At 35.4% G+C, this 25,705-nt stretch overlaps 1 protein-coding gene across 16 annotated transcripts in view; it reads right to left on the reverse strand.

The window, feature by feature from the left end:
* Positions 1-25,705, reverse strand: part of LOC128858243 (voltage-dependent calcium channel type A subunit alpha-1) — a 273,728-nt gene that overhangs the window by 19,956 nt on the left and 228,067 nt on the right. For 14 of the 16 annotated variants that reach the window (XM_054094347.1, XM_054094344.1, XM_054094345.1 and 11 more), the window contains 2 exons: positions 14,418-14,542; positions 14,038-14,201 (listed from right to left, as the gene is read on the reverse strand). In XM_054094347.1, coding sequence (XP_053950322.1) covers positions 14,038-14,201; positions 14,418-14,542 — 289 coding nt within the window. Of the gene's footprint in view, positions 1-14,037; positions 14,202-14,417; positions 14,543-20,871; positions 20,882-25,705 lie in introns of all 16 variants that reach the window. The other 2 variants (XM_054094356.1, XM_054094352.1) reach the window with 2 other exon arrangements.

A 25,705-nucleotide genomic window follows, 5' to 3' on the forward strand; every position in this document is an offset into this window, starting at 1 on the left:
TGTGCGGTTCGTTTAAATTATACATTCCCGGTACTTTTTGATCATAGATTTGCTACTTTGGGCTCAAATTCCTATTCTAATTCCCGATGCGGTGTGGTTGTCACCAAAATGCAGGTAAGTCTGACAGACATACAAAGAAGTAAAATTTTAGACAGCGATGCCGCGTTCTAGCACAAGTGAGACAATGGCAAATGCAGTGTTCCACGCTCTCCACGTTCCCTGCGTTCCTGCTGCTGCAACAGAAGTAGTAAGGAGGAAATCCCATACACTTCACATGCGCCTCCATTAGACAGGGCCCATGATTACATTATTTTTTCGGTCAACAAGATCAGACATATTTTCACTTAAACAGATACGATAGCAACAAAACCTTCTGTGTGTGGGGTACTGAAAATCCACATATCATTAAAAAACTAAACACCTATAACGAGTCATTGTTTGCATGATGCCGGTAATGCTATTACGGTGAAAGGTGATCATTATCGTCAGTTTTTATTACCTGAATTAGATGACATAGACTTGGACTTAAATATGTGGTTTCCACTGGAGGGCACTACATGCTATACGGCGCAAGAAACAATGGGCCTATTGGGAACCACGACGTCAAATGAGCGCCGAGATGTTACGATTTGACATCATTTGTCTTTTGAGGCTTGTTTGAGACTACGTGAAAAGTATGATCCATGACCTTTAGCTCGCGACCATTCCAGACCTGAAGAAGGGAGTTATACGCATTGCAAAGGATATACCGCCTGAGCTATGCCAAATAGCCATAGGCATGTTTTATATGCGGGAGCGATTGGAGTAGTCGCTCAAAATAATAAGAGCGCTACGAATTATCAGTTTTAACTTTATTTTTGGTATACAACTTTTTCTCATATTTCTTTTAAAAAACTAACCCAATTGATTTGTACGTGACTACCATTCCGAAGTGCGTTGGTTCGACTCTCCTTGCATGAACATAAAATAATAGAAACAGTTTTTTGTAATAGCGGTCGTCTCTCGGCAGGAAATGGCAAACCTCCGAGGGTATTTCTGCCGTGAAAAAACTCCTCATAAAAAATATCTGCCGTTCGGAGTTGTGTTGAAACTGTAGGTCCCTCCATTTGTAGAACAACATGAATAAGTCGACACAAATAGGAGGTGGAGCTCGGCCAAACACCCGAAATGAGCGTAAGCGTTAATTATATATACACATATGTATGTATGTGGAGCATTTTATAACAAAAACCAAGTCAAATCCAATTCAAAACTAACTCAAAGCTCTTTGTACAAAATTCATAAAAATTTAAAACGAGTTGTCATCAAAATTTTGACTTTTCAATTAGAATTTTTGTAAAACTTCAAGAGTTGTGGGTATTAAATTAATGACATTTTGTACGGCTCCAATCCATAAATCTGACATATATACGTACTCGAAGGATTATGGCGGGAACAATTTCTAAACATCTCTATTTTGAATTTGGAGGTAACTCCTCTCAGCCCAATGTGTGCCGTCTGAAAACTTTTGAATCGTTTTTCTCGAAGCTATACTTTTCAAGTCTGATTCATAACTCCTGACCGACTAAGTTGAATTTGGTTGCAAATTTTGAAATCTTTGTTTTAAAAATATGATAATATAAGCGAGTTGCGATGAGTTTTCTTCTCAGCTGGACAACAAATTTGTTTTTTTGTTTATCATTTCACTCGCCAAGCAGATCGCTGTATCTCTTAAAGGGCTTATGAAGTGGTAGATTGAGAGCATACGTTACTTTCATCCTACAGTCATGCATCGCATCAACATTTCCCAATAAGACTGTTTCTTTCCTAGAATCGCCAGTGCCACAAGACTGAATAAATTATCATAAGTTGGCTAGTTGAAAGTCATTGTTGTACGTCAACAAATTTCACGAGCTATAGAGCTAAAATAAATGGAGCCGCAAAAGCTCAAGTAACACTCCCCCTATCTTCAGTTCCCCCATAGCTTCCATATCCCATTTAAGGCATCCTCGAAAACAACTGTATACCCAAACTATGCCAAAAAGTAAAGGACAATTTTTATATTTTGGCCCGGCTTCACATCAAAAAGGAAACCTTCGTCGAAGAGCAACTTTTCAGTCGCCATTTTGTGGGTTTTTTATGATATTGTCTATCAATCTTCAAGCCCTATTTGGCCTACAATTGCTTAAGTCAATTGCTTGATGGTCAAGTAAGCGTTTCTTTCAACCAAAATATTCTTTGTCTTTCATCCCCAAATCACAGCTCAAACTATGTAAAATAAAATAGGGGAGTAAAACTTGCCGCAAATGCTCGTTTGTTGACACATAAAAAATTATTTTTGAAAAAGTAAGGAAGGTCCTGAAGGAGTTAATGAAACATAATAGCATCAGTTAGTGGTTAAAAATTATTCGTGCGGACATCTTTCTGCCACATTTAGGCTCAAATCGGGACACATTTAAAAGATGGACTTGAAATATAAAATGACCCATATATCCCAATTTTACTCCAAATGTTATATCCTCCACTCAGACGTATTTCTGTCTTATTAAATAAAAGTATGATATTCAAAACCAAAATTAATGTTTGCGTCGGAATTCGGAGAACTTAGTTGGGAATCTGGGTGAAAGACCAAAATGAAGAAACATTTTTTTCTAATAGCGGTCGCCACTCGTAAGGCAAATAAATTTATTTTTATTTTTTAAAGCCCATTGTCTAATAAAAACAAAATAAATCCAATCTTCGAATTTTGTACAAAAATTAGGAAAACTCCACATCCCCAATTCCATGGTTTTATTTTGTCCCTGGGAAGATATTAGGTATGAAGTTTAGTTTTTTTAAATCAGTTTTCTCATAATAAAGCACAAGTTTGAATCGTAAAAAAGTTCCCTTTGTTGTTTTAAGTTTTTCTTTATAATTTTCTCAATATATCGAGTGCACGACATTTTTTTTTTTATATAGAGAAAAAATGAAAAACTATGGTGTGATGAAAGTTTTGTAAAATTGTTCTAATTTTTGTATAGAGTTTAAAATATAGATTTATATGGTTATTGTTATAAAAATAAATACATAAAAAGGAAATTAGTCAAAACCGGTTAAAATATTGTTATGGTAAAATATTATTCGCCGCGGTTTGTACCTTCTTAGGTCAGATTGTTGAATTTTGCACCACGATAACTCCCCAATAACTGAACAGAAAGTATGAAATAATTCCTGTGCCCACCTGATAATAATCTCTCTTTTTTTTTCTTTTCAAATCACAAGTGGTCATATGTTAAGGCTCCCATTCTCGCTAGATAGAAGACATCAAAGGGAATACACCTATTATTTCAAAAAGGAGCTGCTTTGAAGGCAATGAAAAATTTGTGTACATAACAAATAATTTATATTTTATTGACAACATCTCTGTAATTTTTTATAGAATGCATGTATTTTACCAGCACTTGTGTGTACCTCTATAACTGTATCTCTATAACTAACATAACTATCATATTTACTCTAAGGCCCACAAGTTGTTCTGCTTAGAGGGATTTATGTAGGTATGAATGTATTGGTATGGGAATACGATTTCGCCCTCGTCAAATAGGTTTTGCTGCAGATAGGTTTGATGAGGTATATATGAGGTCTCGATCGCAGTAGTTGACATTCGTTTGAAGCGTACAGATCCTTTTTCATCTAACGTCAAAAATGCCTCTGTTCGTTCCAAAAAAACAGCATTTGCGGGAAGTCATGCTTCATTATTACCTTTTAAAGAAAAGTGGAGCTGAAACGTGTCGTCTATTGATAAATATTTACGGTAATCGCTCTCCATCAAACACAACTTATAAAGAGTGGTTTCGCAGTTTCCAAGGTGGCAATGCAAAAAATTTGAAGCTACTCAACCCAGCAAAAAAAAAATGCATGCTTCAAAGGTTAAGTTGTGCATCTGGTGGGATCAGAAGGGTGTCATCTATTATAAACTCCTTAAATCATCTTAAACCATCACTGGCGATCGTTACCGACTGCAGCTAATGCGTTTGAATTGAGCTGTCAACGAAAAGCGGCCGGAATGGGACTGTAGATATAACAAACTGATTTTGCTGCATGATAACGCCAGGCCACACGTTACTTAATCAGTCCAGAAATATCATATTTAGAGGGGGTGAATTGGGAAATCTTACACCACCCACCGTACTCGTCAGACATTGCGCTTTCGGATTACCATCTGTTCCGATCTAGTCAGCCCTTATTGAAGAACGGTTTACTTCTTACGAGAGCATTGCAAACATTGGCTAAGAAAGAACGGAAACTTATTCCCATACCCAATATTATTAATTCAGTGAAAAATGGTATTTGAACAATTGGTATGATTTAATTCCAGGTCATATCAGTAGGTTGTGTAAAGGGCTTTTGGACATGCGTACAGGGTGCATACGATATTTGAGGACATGCATATATGCGGTTATAACTTCCCGAAACCTTTACTTTTAGGTTTGCAGTTATCCTCACTATATGTGCAAATCACATCAATTCAGAATTGTCAAATTTTTTTAAGTGCGCAAGTTATTTTGCCTTGGTTCGCCGTGCAGAATCTGTTGCAAAACGCCAAAAACACAACGAACTGGCTGATACTGTCCGACTTGCAGAATCTATTCAACAAGCGCAAGTGATCATTGGCAAGGACCCTTTAAAATCAATGAGAGCCATCAAGTTGCACATGAAGATCTCCGGAGTACACGACAACAGCGAGTTATCTGATCAACATGCCTTTTGAACCAAATTAAACACTCTGAAGGGTCTGAGATTTTATGGTTTTTTTTCTGCCGAAAAAATGATGTTTCGTGTCCAAGCCATTAGGCTACGGCGATTGCGTAAAAATAACTTCTTCCTTTTTAACAAAATGGTACACACAACTTTATAAAATAATCAGGGAGTAGCACTTAAGCAAGAAAACTGTTTTTTATTTATGACACAGAACACCAAAATTTCGATAAATAGTCAATCGTGATAAATAAGCAAAATGTTGAATTTGCCAAATGCACAGAATAAGGTCGTTAATGTCCGTTTACAATACCCATCTAACTAGGGTCACAAGCCAAGTTTCGTTCCTAAATTCCAATTTTCACTCCAGTTATCGAATTCACGAAAGCACGAACGGACAGACAGAAATGGCTAAATCGCCTTTCCATTTCCATTTATGTTATTTGACGAAGCAAGAATGCACCGGGTAGTTAAAGTCTCGATACAGCAAGTAGGCACTATCCTTTAGCACCGGAAAAAATGGTGCAACGAGTTTTCTTGTTATCGCTATTTGCCGACGAATTTTGTGATGGTCGTATACTACTGTAGGCAAAAAGTAAGGTGAATTTGGTTGTAAAATGAAAAATCTTTATTTATTCTTGTAAATCAATTTCATACCCTTCAAAATAATCCCCTCTCAATGAAATACACTTATGCCAACGACTTTTCCAATCCCCGAAACATGCCAAATAGTCCATTCCCGGTATAGCCATCACCACCTTCTTCGATTCAGCTTTTATCTCCTCAATCGACTCGAAACGTGTTCCCCGGAGTGGTCTCTTGAGTTTTGGGAATAGCCAGAAGTCACACGGAGCCAAATCAGGCGAATACGGTGGTTGCGGAACGATAAGCGTGGAATTTTTGGCGAAATGATCACGAAGAACGAGTGCAGTGTGAGACGGTGCATTATCGTGATGCAAAAACCAAGAGTTGTTGGCCCATAATTCTGGTCCTTTTAGACGAATTCCTTTACGTAAACGACGCATAACGCTCAAATAATATTCCTTATTAACAGTTTGGCCAGGTGGAAGGAATTCATAGTGCATCACACCACGAAAATCGAAAAAAACTGTCATCAAGACCTTTATTTTTGAACGACTTTGACGTGCTCTTTTCGGTCTGGCCTCGCCTTTAGCACGATATTCGCTTGATTGGTCGGCTGTTTCAGGGTCGTAAGCATAAATCCAAGTCTCATCTCCCGTAATGATGCATTTGAGCTTGTCCTGATAATCTGAAAGCATTGTTTCACACACATCAACGCGACGAGTTTTTCCAAGAAATTGAGAGTTTTCGGTACCAAACGAGATTTGGCTTTTTGTAGGCCCAAATGGTCTTTCAAAATGGTTTTCACAGATCCTTCTGATATTTCGATCATATCAGTAAGGTCTTTAACAGTCAGCCGACGATTTTTGAGCTCTAACTCCTTCACTTAATTGACGTGTTGGTCATCTGTTGACGTCGATGGTCGTCCGGAGCGCTCCAAGTCATCAACACGTTCTCGACCCTCTTTGAAGTCTTTGTACCACTTCTCAACATTTTTCTGCGACATGGTCGAATCACCAAATGCCTTCTGCAACATGCTAAACGTTTCCGCAGCCGAAATTTCATTCCGCAAACAAAATTTGATGGCACTTCTCTGCTCAATCAAATCAGACATTGTAAAAATCGAAAAATGCTCTCTATCGCATGAAAGTTGGCCCAGATGCTATTAACAGTGCTGCCAACTCATGAAAAAAATAACTAGAGCGTAATTTTAATCCCGCGAAGTTTGACAAATAAATTCCCCTTACTTTTTGCCCACAGTAGTAAAAGCGGTTGTTGTGCCAGAAAATGAAAAGAAATGATTCAGCGAAAACACCAAGTGACACGTTGCGAGATTGCGATATACTTAGCCATTAATATGATGAGTACCAATAAGATTTTGATCAATGATCACCTTGTGGTTCAACGCAAGCTGGATCCCACTCAATTTGAAAAGCGCCCTGGACACGCGACTAGACAAATTGCTGCGAAAATTGGTTTAAGCTAATGGAGAAGTGGCGGCCGCCGTAGCCGAATGGGTTGGTGCGTGATTAGCATTCGGAATTCACAGAGGGAACTTTTTTAAACGTTTTTTTTTGTATTTTGCAGATTGAACACTGTCATTTATCAATGTAATATAATATAATATCGAATGACTGCCACGACTGGCTTTACAGTAGACCATTCCATCAACCCAATTTTTAAGCACATTTTCGACTGTTTGGGCTCCAATTTCATGAATGGCAACTTCGATTTCGTGTTTTAAAGCACCAATCGTCTCTGGATGGTTCGTATAGTATTTTTCCTTAACGGCTCCCCACAAAAAATAGTCCAACGGGCTTAAATCACAGCTCCGAGGCGGCCAATTGATATCGGAATTTCGGCTGATTATTCGGTTTTCACAAGCGGTAGCCAAAAGTTCGAGTGTAGCTTTGGCAGTGTGACAAGTTGCATCGTCTTGTTGAAACCAAATGTCGTCCATGTCATCCTCTTCAATTTTTGCAAACAACTCGTTGAGCATGTCACGGTAACGCTCGCCATTTACTGTAACCGCGGCTCCTCGCTCTTTTTCGAAAAAAAATGGCCCGATGATGCCGCCAGACCAAAAACCGCACCAAACAGTGACTCGTTGTGGATGCATTTGCTTCTCTACAGTAACGTGTTGATTTTCTGAGCCGCAAATCCGTCAATTTTGCTTATTGACGTAGCCACCGATGTGAAAATCAGAAAAGAAGAAGAAGACTCACCACTTCGGAAATTGGTTTTCAATATTTCCCAATTTTGTTCAAGCGTATAGCGTCCCATTTCGTAAATGGGAAACCTTTAAGTAAATTATGAACACATTTGACATGTCATTTGTGTTACCATTCTCAAAAAAAGAGGTGGTTCAAAAAGCAAACGCTATATGGCCCACCCTGTATATATATAATGGAGAAGTGTGTTGAACACAATGAATTTTGTTTTTAATAAGAACCATTTTCAATCACCAATGCTCATTTTTCCATTGTCAAGCCAAAAATTTAATAACAGCCCTCTGGCCTGTGTTTTAGCCTGATCGGGTATAAAAATGTGTGTTAAATCGGCTCCAGTTTATGAAACTTTATATCGACGTGTATCATGATTATATACACATTTATGTAAAACAAACAATTGCTGCTTTTGAAATTGAAGACTAAGCTTCTAACATTATTTTCAACCACAAACAAGCCAAGCAGAAAACTCAAACAACATATGGGAGTATATGAAACATGCGATTACTGTGAATGCGTAAAAACCATTAATTTTTGTTATATACTGGCAACTATGTAGGTAAATTTACGTTAGCTTAACCCTGAATAAGTACTCCGATAATCAGTGAAACTTCTGAAATATCTATAGGCTTGAGGAATGGCACATACAGCATTTTTAAATTTATACTGGTTATATTGACTTGATTCAATAGATTTAATCTATGCATGTAAATAAAGACATTTAATTTCATCTAAGGGATATTGTATTTGTTTTATATTTGCTTATAATTTGTTTATAAAGATATAATGATACATATCTACATATATATATATTCAACAGTTTGCTAAGATTTATGCCTATTCAGGGCTAATTCTTAATCTGCAAAATATATTATTTTGATCTCAATGATACTAAAATTATTCTTTAGAATCAACTACAGTCGTGTGTTGCGATAATGTATGTAGATGTATGCATGTGTGAGTATGTATGTATTATAGAAATTAGTAAATAGTTGTTGGTGTAATCATGAGCATTTGAAACGAAAAATTATGAAATAAGAAGTGGTATAAGTATGTGTGTGTGTATTTTAATTCACCGCCTATCTATGTATGTGCGATATAGGTACAGATTATATAGAGGTATTTGTGTTTATCTGTGATGCATTTGTGTTTTTCATTTATTGTATTTGTATTTTGCATTTATGTATTGCATGTGCTGTATGTACTGTATGTATGTATGACTGTATGCGTCTAACTGATATATTCGAGGGTATGCGCATGTGTACGTTGAAACTGCTAACATGCCTTGCAAAAATTTACTAAAATTCTGAGAAATCATTTAACAAATCAACAACACTTGCGAAATTTATTGATAAACAAATCGCAAATACAACTGTGAGTAAGTGTGTGTAATAGGTTTAATTGAAGAGCATAAGAGGGTATAGTTTTTAGTACTTATATATTTGTAAAAACTAAATAACAAAGATCGATTCGCTTTAGCAACATTTTTCTTTTTAAGGAATTATTAAACGAATAATTTATTAAATGATAGTAGTTTAGATTATTAGTGGGAGATATTCGGCGTTGATTGATTTCACTGCTATTTTTATAGTTTTAGCGAGGATATATTTGATGTTGGCATACAACATTATACAACTTTTTTCTCTGAACTCTGTCCGACACCAAATCATTTCCAATCTAAATTTCTGAAAGCAAATTGTGCTAGTCGCTCCGTCTACGATAGGTAAAAAAGAATTAGAATATTGGAATAGAATAGAAAAAATCAGCGGTGCTTCCACAGGAAGCTATTGAAAATGAGGCCGGCGGCAAAGTGGCATCTATGTATGGCTGTCGTACGTGTATTTTTGCTGTAGATTTTGCTTTTATTCTTCATAAGTAATATATTCTGCAAATACTTGTTTCAGCAATTCACAAACTCTCGGCATGCGTTGAGCCGCATTAAGACTGAGTGTATGCCAAAAAGCAATGACAAATACGCAGATATAGAAATTAGAGAGCATACATTTTTCACCTCTGCTTTGCTCGCTCATTTTCGCTTTGGCACACAGCAGCATACGCATAACAGCAATTTTGCGAAAACAATTTCCCTTTTTGTTTTCAGAGTTTTAGTAGTAATAGGAAATAAGATATTAATTTGATTAATGCAGAATAATTCCCGACATTACCAAGCTTTAAAGAAAAAAAACAGTACCCTAAACGATTGCGTCATTTTTGATTTGTTGCAGTTTGAAAATTTATTTTATAAATTTTTAACACATTTTGGCTGAAAGACACACCTGTTTTGTAAGTTAAAGCAATTTATGACAAAGAAAAAAGATCAGCTTTAAAATAAAAAAAACCTTGTGCAAAGCATTGGAGCATTGCGTGTAAAGCAATTAGCGTACATATGTATGTACTTTTTTTTGGCATTTCATTTTATAAGGTGCAGAGATGTGAGAACAAAAACCTGTTCCTGTAAGAACAAAGACGGCGAACTGGTGAATGACGTACAGAACAATCTTAAATTATGGAGGGAACACTTCTCGAACCTGTTAAACAGTGACAGCTGCGCATGCCACAGAGAATCTGAAGATCCCGATACCCCAATCGTTAACGACGGAATTGTCGTTCCGCTACCCGACCATGACAAGGTGAGAATAGCAATATCACGGCTAAAGAACAACAAAGCCGCAGGCGCCGACGGGCTGCCGGCTGAGCTATTCAAACATGGCGGCGAGGAGCTGGTAAGGTGCATGCATCAGCTTCTATGCAAAATATGGTCGGATGAAAGTATGACTGCCGATTGGAATTTAAGTGTGCTCTGCCCAACCCATAAGAAGGGTGATCCTGCAATCTGTGCCAATTACCGCGGGATTAGTCTTCTAAATATCGCCTATAAGGTTATAGCGAGCGTATTGTGTGAAAGGCTGAAGCCCACCGTCAACCAACTGATTGGACCTTATCAGTGTGGCTTTAGACCTGGAAAGTCTACCATCGACCAAATATTTACAATGCGCCAAATCTTGGAAAAGACCCATGAAAGGAAAATCGACACACACCATCTTTTCGTCGATTTCAGACCTGCATTCGACAGTACGGAAAGGAGTTACTTGTATGCCGCGATGTCTGAATTTGGTATCCCCACAAAACTACCTCTCCGAGCCGTTTGATACCAAACGAGGTTTCAGACAGGGTGACTCCCTGTCGTGTGACTTCTTTAACCTGATGTTGGAGAGCATCGTACGAGCCGCAGAACTTAATTGCTCAGGCACAATATTTTATAAGAGCGTACAATTGTTGGCGTATGCCGCGCTGTTAGTTCTGCCTTCTCCAAACTGGATAAAGAGGCAAAGCGAATGGGTTTGGTGGTGAACGAGGACAAAACGAAGTTTTGTCGACGCACTCGCGTATCGGCATCCACGTCATTGTAGACAGTTATAATTTCGAGGTTGTAAAAGACTTCGTTTATTTAGGAATCAGCATTAACATCGATAACAATGCCAGCCTTGAAATCCAACGTAGAATCTCTCTTGCCAACAAGTGCTACTTTGGACTAAGTAGGCAACTGAGTAGTAAAGTCCTCTCTCGACGAACAAAACTAACACTCTACAAGACTCTCATCATGCCCGTCCTAACGTATGGCGCAGAAGCTTGGACGATGACAATATCCGACGAAGCGACGCTTGGAGTGTTCGAGAGAAAGATTCTGCGTAAGATTTTTGGACCTTTGCACGTTGGCAACGGCGAATATCGCAGACGATGGAAAAATGAGCTGTATGAGCTTTACGACGATATAGGCATAGCGCAGCGAATAAAGATCCAGCGGCTACGTTGGCTGGGTCATGTCGTCCGAATGGATACAAACGCTCCGGCTTTGAAAGTATTCGATGCGGTACCAGCTGGTGGTAGCAGAGGAAGAGGGCGGCCTCCTCTGCGTTGGAAAGATCAAGTGGAGAAGGACTTGGCTTCACTTGGTGTGTCCAATTGGCGCCGGTTAGCACGAGAAAGAAACGACTGGCGCGCTTTGTTAAACTCGGCCAAAATCGCGTAAGCGCTTGTCGCGCCAATTAAGAAGAAGAAGATATGTGAACAGCTTACGAAATATACACCATATGATCACTTACGTAGAGAAGTAGAGCAAGGTTTGACTGAATATGCGAATTATTAATAAGCATGCTAAGGTTTTCGAATATTTTTTAAATACATAGTAGAACTAAATTATATTCAAAAAATTTCAAAATAAAAACTATTTCCGATCACACTCGATTTACTTATTTTCTTTAAAAATCATAGTAGTCTTCAGGACAAATACCTTTGTTTATGCTCGCTAACATGAGCACGAACTTCTTAAATATTGAAAATTCAAAAGTTGGTGGATATATAATCGAGAACTATTTATTAGCGTGTTTTTTCGTTATTTCTATTCGGCCAAAAATTTGAGGAATTTGATATAACCAAGATTGTTGAAAATTTATACAGTAAAAAATCCCCATATTGTGTTGAGAAGGAGCATTGAAACCACACAAATTTTGGTGTTGGTATGCCAATTTCGAGGCAGCTCGAATTTCAGCAGGTGTCTGCGCGGGTTATCCCTGCGATAGTATAAGCCGCTTGTGGAATATTAGGTATTGCTTCTTTGCTAGAGCATAAAGGCCTCGGCTTTGGTTGCTCGGGCGATAAATTTATAAAATATGTTGCCTTTACTGCGGTATTCTTAAAAATCTGTAGCTTCATCCACCAGTGCTGTACTTTAGCATCACTTGACTAATTTTCCTACGTTTCCATATCTTTGCCCCAAATACTGCCGACTATAGATTTGAGAACTTTATTGTGAGTAGGAAAGTAAGCTCTGAATGTACGGTTTGACATTTTCGGGCTTTTTACTTATATAAACAGTCATATAACTGCCGTGGTGGCCGATCCAGTTTGTTTGTAGTTCCTATTCATTCAAAGTGGATTGTGCACATGAAACTTAAAATTATAGTAAAAGTTTTGTTTTAATGCGGGTTGCCTCTCAGCAGGTAATATCAAACCTTCGGTGGTATATCTGCATTGAAGGGGTTTTTCAAGAAATTATTTGCACTTCAGAAGAAGTGGCATAAAACAGTATATTTATCTATTTGTGCAGCAAGACCAAGACGCAAATTTCAAATTGGGAAAGAAGCACGGCCAGATATTTAATAGAGGATGTACATGCCAATATACATATACAATATTATATACTATATTATATAATAGGATGCATATTTTTACGATTTTTACAATGCAGGGATTTTCGGGATTTCGTTATTACAATCCCAGAATTCCGAAATTATTCAATAAGTTGCATCAATATTATTTGGGTAACATCCTACCATTTAATAATTAATAAATACAGCTACACTTTTTTACTTAAAGTGAAAATTATTTCATTAGTAACAATAGTTAAATTTCTACGCATTGAATAATATTATATTATGGCGGGTAAATATCTGAAAGAGCAATTTTAAGTTTGTAAAAAACTCCATGGAAAAAAATGAAAAAGTAAACAATTGTATTTTGTGGTTGAAAGAAGTTCATATGTTTTTTAATCTCGAACAATTTAAGTAGAATAAATGGAAAGTAAAACCAATAGCCCAGGTAGCTACAGCTTTTATATTAGATTAATTTATAATTTTGATAAGCGGGCTTTAATAAATATTCATTTATGCTGAAATAAAAAATCAGGCATATTAATTCAAAGCAACGCATCTATGGCTTTTTATATTAAAAGGAAAATAAAAACGTTCAAACATTTTTATATTTGCAATAAAATGTAAGTCAATGGTGCTTTTCTTGATAAAAACAGGTATATTTCTGCCTATATTTCATATGATTCGCAGGAAATTCTGAAATTCAGAGAGTGTAGACAAATAATCCTGGAATTTTTGTGGCTTAAGAAGACTGAAATAACGGAATCCCAAGATTTCGGGACTACCATCGCTAATGTATATTGGCGTATGTCTGGCCTCGACTTAACCTCCTTTGCAAGCAAGCCGGCCGTGGACTTAGTGTGGTTCCCAGCATAGGCGACCTAGTAATGAAGAGGCGAGTGAGCTCAGTAACCGTTCACCTCGGAGAAAGTATTTGTATTAATTTATGGTTTGGCAACCTTGCAGTGTCATCATCACAGTTTATTCTTTAGCTTCATTGCAGAAAAATGTTGCCGAACACATCTTTCGAAGCCATTAAAGTACCTATTCTATTCTGTGGCATGGAAATTAATATGTTGCAATAACATACGAATATCTCCCTTCGAATTAAATTTCTGGTGAGCAAATATGAAAAACTTTCACATCATAAAACACTAATAAAATTTAGTTATAAAAACTATAAAATGGATCTTTGTTGCGCTCATGTAAAGAGTGTACACTTATATAAATATGTACGTATATTATAAAATTGCGAAAGAAAATTGGGTAAATAGTTTTTTTTTAAGTGTAATTCAAAGTGTAAATAACTACGTGTTCAAACACATAAACAATTTAATATAATATGTATTTTATTTGTATACCTCTTGGATAACGCGGAAGCCCATATCCGTGCCTAGGATGACGGGTCTCCTTGACCATCTCTACAACATTAGATACGGTATCGGAGAACCCAATATCATGATGTATGTATTGATGGTCTCGCCGTCTAGGACTTGGAGATCTGGCCAATGGAGATCCGTTATGTCTGATTTAGTATGATTATTGCAATTGTGAATATTCATTAATATATATATATATGTATATGTAGTTCAATTAACTCATTGCACAGACACAAATACACATAAGGATTATATGATATTTTCCTTAAATTTTGCGCATATTTGTATGTAAGTACATATATTTGAGTGAATTTCCTTCAAACATTTATTGATTATAAGTAGATTGTATAGACTGTACGCACCTTAAACTCGGCGAACGGCGATGATGACCATTGTGATAGGCGTGACCAGGATGTAAATGACCAGCATCGGCACCGGTTAACGATTCCTGAGAAGGATGTCTCGACGCATCCTGCAGTTCCAGCATCTAACGGAAAGCATTAAGTGCGCAAGTGTTAGTAATGTAATAATGCAATAACAAAAACAAAAAATATTTTCTACTAAGTACAACAGCCGATACAGTAAGTACTTTTGGCAGGAAGGATTTACAAATATTGTACACAATTTAATTAATTAGGTAATTAAGTAAGTAAGAAATTATATGTATGTAGTTATATATATTTATGTATTGTATAATATTTTGTATGTAACTTTCGACAAACGTTAACGTACATACATTTTTAAAAATGGATACAAAAAGTTAAATGCAGGGTAAATATTTTTGTTAATACAGCTATGTGTAATAATATATGTAACACTTACATACATATATTTATTAAGTAATACTAGTTTGCCACTCAAGGCAATTATACTCATTACGCTTTTTTGATACTAGGTATGTATGTGCTAATGTACTGATGGAATTTTTGTAATTTAGGTATTTCTTTTTTTTGGTTTCTACTGAGAAATTTTTGCCTTATATTTTTTTTTTTTTGCACTAAATTTTGTCTACATAATTTGGTTTGTGACACTATTCACGGCTTGCTCATCTAACGCTCTGTCCTATATTTATATATTTAAGAAAAAAAAACAAATATTGATCATCTAAAATCATTTATAAAGGAACACGCCAAATGAAAACATAAAGAAATCATAGATTTTTAATGCAGCTCGACGAGGATAAAAACACACTAATACAGAGAAATGCAAGTACTCATACAAATATAGTGTTAGTAGTGGTAGCAATATAAGATTAGAGTGGTGGCTAAAGGCCTGAGAAAAAGTGCATGCAACTAGTAAAATAAGAGACTAATTTCTTTACTTTGGATGCGCAAGCATTTGCAGGTCATAAAAATAATGCATTTTCGCTGCTGATTTTAATTTGACTGAATTTGTGGTGACACGCGTTGCATGTTGCATGCTGCGTGTTGTATGCTGCGTGTGGTATGTGGCATGTTGCATGTTGCATGTGGCATGTGGCATCTTGCATGTTGCATGTGGCATGTGGCATGTGGCATGTTGCATGTTGCATGTTGCATGTTTTTTGGCTTGAGTGTATGTGTGTGAGTGTGGCTTACTTACCAAAAAGTTTTAATTTTTTTTAGCGAAAACATATACGTACATGTGTAGGTAGTGCCGCTGCATCATACACAAACGCTTTTGTACGTCTGTATGTAAATGTGTGAAAGTGTGAGCTAACAATAAACTATTTGTGTTTTTAAATCTCTTATACAACAATAACATTCATTCAGTGCCTTTCGAATTCGTACATTCGCGTGTATTTTCGAATGCTTTCTTGTGTGTGTGTGTTTGTGTTTGTGCTGTTTTTTATTTTGTGAATTTTGTGCTTAAATATTTAATCTTTCAAATTTTGAAAATTACATGTGTGCAGTGGTTACTAAATTTACAATTTTTATATTATTATTTTTTTATTAATTTAATTTAATTTACTCTTAAAATTATTCAACTAAGTTGAATTTAACTTCTAGCTGAAAATTGTAAAAAAATACTCAAATTTGCTCTACAACAAACTTTAAACGAATCGCTAAAATTTTACTTTAAAATTTAAAATTATCTGCTTAATTTAAAAAGTACGAAATTGAGTTTTGGTAGGCACGAAAATCTTTTGCCGTCATAATTTATAACTTCTCTACCTGCCCATGTCAAGTGTAACAACGCTCGACGGTATCGCAAGTGTCGCGACGTTGCTTAGGCATATAATAACTGATACAAGTTGTTTTTGTATATTTCTACTGTGAAATTGCAAGCATCAAGTATTGCTGAAAATTGCTAAATACGGGGTGTGATTTTTGAATAACCAGGCTGGCACTATTACGGAAAAAATAGTGCCTGTCCCACACGTTTAGCTTGAATTGTTTGCTTGCGCCAGTTGTTCAAAGTGAAGTCTTCACATTTTAATGCACGGCATTCCGCTAATGTAAAGTAATTCGTATTCAGCTGTAGCCTTCATTCGCAGTCGATCTTTTCACGGGAAACTTATTAAGTGTGGAAATAGAGCAATAATTTTCACATAAAACTTTTAATAAATTGCAATTAAGAAACTGGCCAAGGAGATTACCTTTGCGTTCTTGCTGAATGACAAGAAAAAATGAGGAGGTGAACAAGTCGAATTGTGATAGGCAAGTCATAATAGCTTGACCGCCACGAAAATTTAGTGGTTTATTCTACATTGCCTGTGAAGAGGTTTCTAATGAAATGTGAGTGATTCCAGTGGTAAATTGTTTACCACTTATTGCTAAGATCACACTTATTGAAATGGAGAGTTAAAGTTTAGCTGAAGCGATTACTTCTATTGCGAAAATTTAAGTCGGTTTCTGAAATGAAAGAAGAGCTCAAAGCTGATACAGAGTTAGAAAGGAAACCTCTAGGCTGAGCAGGAAACAGTGCTGAGTTCAATCCAATGCCAAATATTAAGACGACTAAGAAGAGAATGCAAGCGATGCAGCAATCAAAATATCCTTCTAAGTAATAATATGAAAATTTTTAAAATTTAGTACAGCATTATCGCCAAGACTCGATGTATTATCAGGAAAAATTGTTTGAAAGTCAAAGAGCACACTTTTATGTTCTAAAAATCGATATTTTAGATTGCGAATAAACCAGCTTCCACGCTTAGTGTTTCAGAAATCTTACGCCAGAGTTTTTAGAATAAATTCATTAATTTCAGCTTGCTTCGCAGCATTATTGAAGCAATTTTAAAATCCAACTTTGGTATTATTTCTTAGCGAAAACAATACATCTTGCTTACGAATAGTTTAATTGACTTTCATACAAAGTATTTTGGCAGCACTATTTTACGTAAAGTTTTTGGCGTATAACATTTTTTACCAATGATTGTATATTAACATTTTTTTTTTGTCGTGCTAAGTATGATAACAAGTGGCGTCCTAACCCTCGAAAAAAACTCTAAAAAAAAATATATTGGTGGCGCGACACTTGTGATGCCGTCGAGTGTACGTTGCAATGGATGTTACTGCTTTACTGCCTCTACAACGACGAAACGTGTTTACAGCGCAAGGAAAAGGGAAGTAGTGACCACCTAAAGACAGTTTTCGTACAAAACTCTCAAAAAAGGAAAAACAATTAGTTGTTGGGTTTCAGGTAAAGGAATGGCAGATTACTTTGGAAAAAGAGGTGTTTGTATTGCAATGAGGATTTGTGATAATGTAGAGCATACTGAATGTACTCATATATAAGGTTACCGACAAAGTCGTCCTAAATATTTAAGCATAGGCAAGTTTATTGATTTCGTTATGAGGCATGATCTCTAAAGCTTAACATTTTTCAAGAAATTCGATTTTAAAGTTAACTTAAAAAAATAGTTTTTTTTGTATTTGTGCCTCCACTTTTTTAACGTTTCTTTAAGTGTCCGATTTTTTCTCCTTTTAGGCTATTAAATTGTTTCTCTTTATCTAATAGTTAATAAAAATAATCAAGAAAATTTGATGAAGTCTTGAATTTACGATTTATTACCTAGACTTTCCCACTTCGCATTATTAAAAAATTGCTTTGTTTGATGGAAATTATGATGCAAATTATTTTAAAAACTAGTGTGTTTTTTTAATTATCCGAAAAGTAAAGATATAACCCATAGATAGATTTTGGCCTTCACAAGCGGAGGGTATCTTTCCCGGTAACCTTGTATAACAGCACTTCAAGATAATGGAAGCTTTCCGATAAGTGGTCAGTCGATCAGTGGGAGAGCTCAAGGGAAGCTCAAGTATTTATGGTACTAGTCTCATTCACGTATGAAGTCTTATAACATAATTTTGTATATAATCCAGGGAGAAGATTTTGAAATGTCAGAATAGATCATATAACGAGTCAATTATAAATTTTAAGTTCTCATTTTGTTTTAATTAAAACGCATACTATTTTTAAAACCAAGCACAATACCTACAATTTCAGAAAATTACTCTAAAGAGGAATGGACTTTATGGCTACTAAAGTAGATGCTTCAAAGTCCCATAACGTTGTACGAAAGAGAACGCTTTATAAAAAGCTCGATTTTACTTTCTTATTTATTGGCATTCATAACTCAAAGGAATGGTCGTAGATTAGAGTACTGAGCGCACTCTTGAGCATGACTATATTTAATATTGTATGAACTTTTGGCTATCAAAAAGATTCGCATACTGTTAGTTTCTGAATCGATTATTTCGAAAATAAGTTAGGAATAAGGTAGGAAAAGTTGCATTACTCATCATTTGCAAATAGTATCCCGATTTTAGCTTAGCGAAACATGGGTAAATGATAGAGAAATTTGCCTCGGATTGAAGCAGCGAGGGACGCTTTCTTCAATTACAGGAAAGTTCTTTCCAATGAAAGCTTGAACATGATTTAACATCTTCGGTACCTTAAATGTTAGGCATGGACACTAAAGGTTATGAGTATGAAGAAATTAGAGGCGTTTGAGATGTGGTGCTATCGACGGGTGATGAAAATATCGTAGACAGACAAAAAATATCGAGTAACAAAAAAGTCATAACGAAACTAAGAAAGAATAGAGAGCTGTTATTATTAGAATTATTATTATTATTATTTTGGTCATATTATCCGTGGCCCTAAATATGAGTTGTTGCAACTGATTGTGCAAGGTTCGATAATCGAAGGCAAACGAGGAATTCGAGCGAAGCAAATGTCTTGGCTACGTAACATAAGCGAGTGGACAGGATTAAGGACTATTGAACAGTTGGTTGAAGCAGCCCGAAGCAGAGACCATTACCATAATATTATATCTAATATTTTATGGTTCTGTTAAATGTAAAAAGAGGAAAGAATTATTTATCACATTTGTATTAAAATTAATGAACAATTTATTACTGTGATCGCTTACATTCTGTATTCAGGATTCGCAAATAAAGAACAAGTGTAACCTGGTAACAAGAAAAATCGCGTTGCAAAATCCATATAAAGCTAATTTTCAACGACTAGTAGAACATCAAATTCATATGGTACTGAATGAAAAATCTAGGACAGAGGCAGGCAAAGCAGTTTAGAAATATCTCACATAGCCTTTTAACTCTAGATAGAGAGGGTTTACGAACCTTTACTGGATACGGTACTGGACATTCTAGTCTTCATTATCATAGCAGAAAACTAGGATTTGTAGAGCCACTAGAATTACTAGGGCGAGCTGGATATTGAATCTTCAGAGTACTTCCTCTATGAATACGCAGCTTTCGCAAGATGAAGGCTCACTCACCTAGGTGGTGTGACTTTAATTCATTGTTAATATAGCTCAAATTCATTAGAGGGTTTCAATACAAACCACGCGGAGAAGTACAAAAGACCGCATTAGAGTTTGCAGCGCCCTATGTTCTAATAAAACCATCTCAAAACTTACTTATCAACCCTTGTCATACTCTAATAGCTCTAAGCACGCTCCATACATCGAAGTATATTTCATGACTTAAACATTTATTTACAATTTGAGCAATCAACTGAGTGTCTTATGTAATATTACGAAAGGACGGTGCCTCAAGAAACAGCCCATTTTATATCTCAGAGCATTGCTATAACTTGTCAACATCTACTTGAAGATGAAGTAAGGTAATATTCTTTTTTATTTTTTATACAGTATGTAGAATGTGTAGTTACATCCAACTTCTTGCTTTCTCACTGATGTATCTGGCGCTAATTATGCAAAATTAGCACGAATAGAGGTAGGGAAAACATCGCTTACATATAAAGTGCCGTTGTACCTATTGGCTGTCTTATGTAGCTTTCCTAATCCTATTGACCAGAAATCACTGCGAAAGGGTCTAAACACTTACATTAATTTTAAAATAAATAAAATATTTCTTAACCTAATTCAACCTACAAAAAAGAGCCTACATCACTAACTTCCGCTAAACATTTATGTACAATTTTTTTTTGTAATCCTAATAAATGCAATTATTTTGCTTACATAAAACAACATTGATCTCTAAAATCTCATATACATTCATATATACAATAGTTGCAATTATACCTTATGATAAATAGATTTGTACAATGGCATCGGTTACGACAAAAAAAAAAATTAATTAATTAGTTATACATATTTATGACAACAACTGTACACTAGGCGTTAGTTAACTCGTAAATTAATACGAATAATTGATAAAACAAAATATTTTACTGACACGTACATATACATATGTACAATAACATATACATATATGCATTTATATATATAGAGAAAGAGAGAGATTGCACACTTATCCATAACATACATACAAATACACAGTACGAGTATAGTTTAGTTAAAATTGGAATTTCTTTTACCACTGGAAGTGTGTCAAACTTATTCACCTTTTTGTTTCTGAAATTATTTAAAATCGAGAGAAACAAGAGTATGTATTTGAGCATATACAAAGTATATTGACACAGAGCATGTTTAGTATTTCTTTGTTAGAATGTACTTAAGTATTTAAAGCGATGTTATAAGAGATGTTAGAATGTACAATAAATAAATTAAAAGCGAATTGAATAATAATTACAATAATATACAGTTAAGTTTAAAATAGTTGACGGAATTGATGAAGTGAAATGGAGTGAGGTGAAGTGAAGTAAAGTGAAGTGAAGTGAAGTGAAGTGAAGTGAAGTGAAGTGTAGTTTGATATATGGCGGAATGCGGGAAGCAGATGCAGCTGTTAAAAAGTGAAAATTATTACGTTTAACCTATTAAATTAATGTATTAACCCACTCGCGGACATTTACATAAGGCCACGTGTGATATTTGGGGGGTATTAATTCAGAGTGTATATTTAATATTTATTAAAATAACAGGTCTGGTAGTTTGCCGCCATATACCGACGTCTTCTGTTTATTGTTATAAGCCACATGCGAAAATTCTTCATTAACCATTTTTACAAATTTCGAAATGCGTTTCATGTTGCAACTTGTTGGCTTGCGCCAATGTAAGCTGCACTGCATTAAATAACTATAGCACAGGCACTTAAAGACTTATTTATTTGATTCTTATTTAATTTTAATAATTTTTTGTATGAGAATATAATTAATTGCTTTATAAAAACTATATAAGTCTAAGTTTCAAATACTAGTTGCAAGTTTAAGCAAAAAGTTGAAAAACGTCCTAACTTTTTATCAGAATTTTAGAAAAAATTGTGGTATGCAGTTTTATAGTTCATTGAATATTGATATAACAAAATGCAAGTTTGATTGCGCTCAAATATCGCATTGATTTTTGAAATTTTGTTTGCTGAATGTTTTTGATGTTTTCTTCTATATAACAAAATGTCTGACATCCATTATGTAGAGAAAATCCATAAGACCGCCAAAAAAATGGTGTGAGCTACTCGAAACCTACTCTATCTTATATTAAAATTCAATGGATTGTAAAACTATTTATCCAAATTTTTCTAAATTTTCTAGTTAAAAGTGCGAAATTTTGATGAAACCTGCATTTAGATGGTTTTGTGAAAGAATGAATATTTGCTTAAAAAATGAGTAAAATTAAATAGGAAACAAATAAATTGTCAAAAATTATTGATAAGTGATATGCAACAATTATTAAACGCAGTGTGTTTATTTGTCGATGTGAAGGCGAATGACTCATTAAAGAATCTTTCAAGTTTATTATCGAAAATCTGGTGGAACTTATGATGTTATCGCTTGTGTTCAAAGAAAGTTGGGTCAGTCTCTTCGATTTGTTTCATAATGGCTAGTTTTTGTTGCACTCAGCAACACCTAAGGGGCAGGGGTTTTTTTATATAAAAAATACCTGTTTGCATATTAATCTATTTGAGGTATACATTAACATTTCCTTATTTCTTGCTTTAAATTAATTTGATTAATGGAAAAGCACTAGAAAGTAGCTTTATTTTTCTGGGAAGAAGTGCCGTTCTCAATTAGGAATATTGGGTTCAAACATAACCAGTTAATGATGTATTTAAGTATTTTTTTGTAAGAAAATTAGCGGAAGATTTTCCGATTTCGTTATCACTTGAATGTAGAACCGATCTGCAAAATACAATAAATCAAATAGTAAAATATTTATTATCAACTTATTCTCTCAGGAATTGCTGATCCCATCGATTAAAACAATTGGTAATCAGTTGAGGATAAGTCTGGAACATTGCTCTACATCTAAGCTGTGGGCTCGGTGTGATAATGCATTGTTATGATATATCAGATATATACCTATGAAATGAAACTTGCAGCTATTAGTCCATAGATGTCGCGAAGAGCATTTTTAAACCTACCCAAATATCTTGTTTTTTTCGTCTATCATATGTTAACATTATTCAGTTCATTGTTAGTTACGTTTCATACAACAGTGCATTTTTGTCGCTCTTAAAAATGTCAAATTTCGTGCCTTCAAACTACGTTTTGCGGACATCGTTGACTACTTGTTATGAATTGAAGAAAAACGCTTCTCAAGCTTATCAAATGCTTATGTTGGGCATGCTCTAAGTAGAGCACAGTGCTTCAGGTGGTTTGAAAAATTCCGAAGTGGTGATTTTAGCGTGGAGAACGAGGACCGTGGCCGGCCGCCGCAAAAGTTTGAGAACGCCGAATTGCAAGCATTGTTGAATGAAGATGATGGTCAAACGCAAGAAATGATGGCAGAGCAGTTGGGAGTGGCCGAAAAAACCATTTCTAAACGTTTGAAAGACATGGGCATGCTTTTAAAGGTCGGAAGATGGGTGCCGCATGAACTGACAGAAAGGCAGCAAGAGAACCGAAAAACCACTTGTGAAATGCTGCTCTCCCGGTTCAAAAGGAAGTTTTTTTTGCATCGAATCGTTACGGATGATGAAAAATGGGTGTACGATTGGGAACCGCTGGTGCATGCGGCCTACTCACCAGACTTGGCGCCTTCCGATTATCATTTGTTTGCATCGATGGGCCGCGCACTTTCCGCACAAAAAATGACTCGATGATTGGTTTGCGGCCAAAGACGGCCAATTTTTTTGGCACGGCATCCACAAATTGCCTGAGAGATGGGAAAAATGTGTCGCTAGCGATGACTATTATTTTGAAGAATAAATTTGTAATCATTGTAAATCCAGCATATTTTTAAATCAACTCTGGTTTTAATTCGATTAATTACCATTGGCAGGAATTATCTGCAACAGTTATCCTAGTTTTAGGAGATCCCACAAATGTCAAATGTTGAGAGGTTGGTGCCATTTGCAGAGGTTAGAATCAGAAAATTATGTAATTACGGTAAAATTATGTAATTATGTAAAACTAATTTTATTCTTCTGCAAATAGTCCATTAAGTCCGCAAACGCAATGGTCTTCCAACATTGCCTTACCTTTAAAAAAAGTTTGTCGAGGTTTTCAGTACATGTATGGACTTTCACTTCGGCGATAACTCCAGAAGTTGAAGTGACTTTTTTGGTTCTATGTAAATATTTTTATTTGCATACCCGACCTTTGCCATAAGAAGTCAAAGCCAAATAACAAAATAGACCAAGCACATTTGAGTTCTGGAAAGTGTCTCTAGCATCTTGAGATATTTATTTTGGATAAGCAGAAAACGGTAAATAAATCTAGTGTAATTGGGTTAACACAAAATCTAATTAATTAGCCAGTGTTTCTACGAGTAACACCCAGCTAAAGCGAGCTATGTTAAGAGTAGATATCTATCGAAAGGCATTTTATTCATTATAACCAAGAGCGATTCTATGTCAAGTGATAGAAGTAATTTGAATATTGTCGTAAATTTTTTCTGAAAATTGGTTTATTTCTACGCTTGACTATATCGAGAAGTAAATTTAAAAAAATTTGAAAAAAATTTTTTGATTTTTTGGCTTCATTTTTATTCAGCTTTTAAATTTTTGGTATAGATACACATTTTTGGTATATATATAATATATATATATACAATATATATATATAATAGGCGCTTACACCCGTTTGGTGTTTGACCGAGCTCCTCCTCGTATTTGTGGTATGCGTCTTGATGTTGTTCCACAAATGGAGGGACCTCCGAACGGCAGATATTTTTATGAGGAGCTTTTTCATGGCAGAAAATACAATCGGAGGTTTGCCATTGCCTGCCGAGGGGCGACCGCTATTAATGTTTTCTTAATTTTGGTGTTTTCATCGAGATTCGAACCAACGTTCTCTCTGTGAATTCCGAATGGAAGTCACGCACCAAGTATGGTATAGATATATATAAATTAAAATATCTTCGGTTCTTTCATAACAATTTTTAAAAAATTGTTTGTGAAAAAAATGTGCACAGCGACGCTCTATTTTAGGTTTATTAAAGTAGCTGGGCTTGCAAGAGGTAGGTTTATTAAGGGGACTGGGCTTGGAAGAGGTAGGTAGTGTGAGGAGTAGAGGGCACAAAAGACCTTGAGGACAAAGTGCGAACGTCAGTTTGATTCACGCCTGATAGCGCTTCGCTTCTGCAGTATTTTGTATTGATTTTTCACTGGTTCGATGTACAAATTTGAATACAGCTTGAAAAATTATTCGAGTTCCACTATGAAATTTTCAGTGATTACTGAGCAGAAGCTCATCTTTTAAGGAAAAAATGAGAAAGACATCTGATATAAACAAATTTCCAACATTGAAACAAATCTCAAAATTATACTATTTTTAATTTAATTTTTTTTTGTTTACTTCTCTTTTTTCAGAAAAATTGCGAAAAATTCGGTGTTTAAAATATGAATGAAACTTTTCGAAGCGACCTTTCTGAATGTTCTGCTCAATAATTTTGAAAAAAATTAAAACCATTGACATTCAGTTCGAGAAGTGTGGCCGTAAATATACAAGAACACAATAAATATATGGCATATGCCTTCTTCCACAGCAACAATTGGTTTTCAGCTTAGAGTCACGTTAACACAGGATTTTTTGCATTGTGTTTTGGATCAGGTCCTTCACCCTGAGTTATAATCATTCCGCTTCCCAAAAGTGCTGTGACACTGTGTGACTCTGTTTAGCAAATCTGTTACCTTTGTTCAGCAGCAATTAGTTGGGATGCCTGGTTTGCTTTGTTACACATTCAGATTTAATAACCTTCTTCTCTCTAGTCTATGGAACTACAATTAAATTGTAAAAAGTGATGTGATCATCGACTGTTTTTTTGTTGAAATGTTATAAGTACGTAATTAATTAATATTTTTCTATTAATTGGGATAGCATTTGCATGAAATACATATAT

The sequence above is a fragment of the Anastrepha ludens genome, chromosome 3 (assembly GCF_028408465.1).
Source record: "Anastrepha ludens isolate Willacy chromosome 3, idAnaLude1.1, whole genome shotgun sequence".
Taxonomy (NCBI): Eukaryota; Metazoa; Arthropoda; class Insecta; order Diptera; family Tephritidae; genus Anastrepha; species Anastrepha ludens.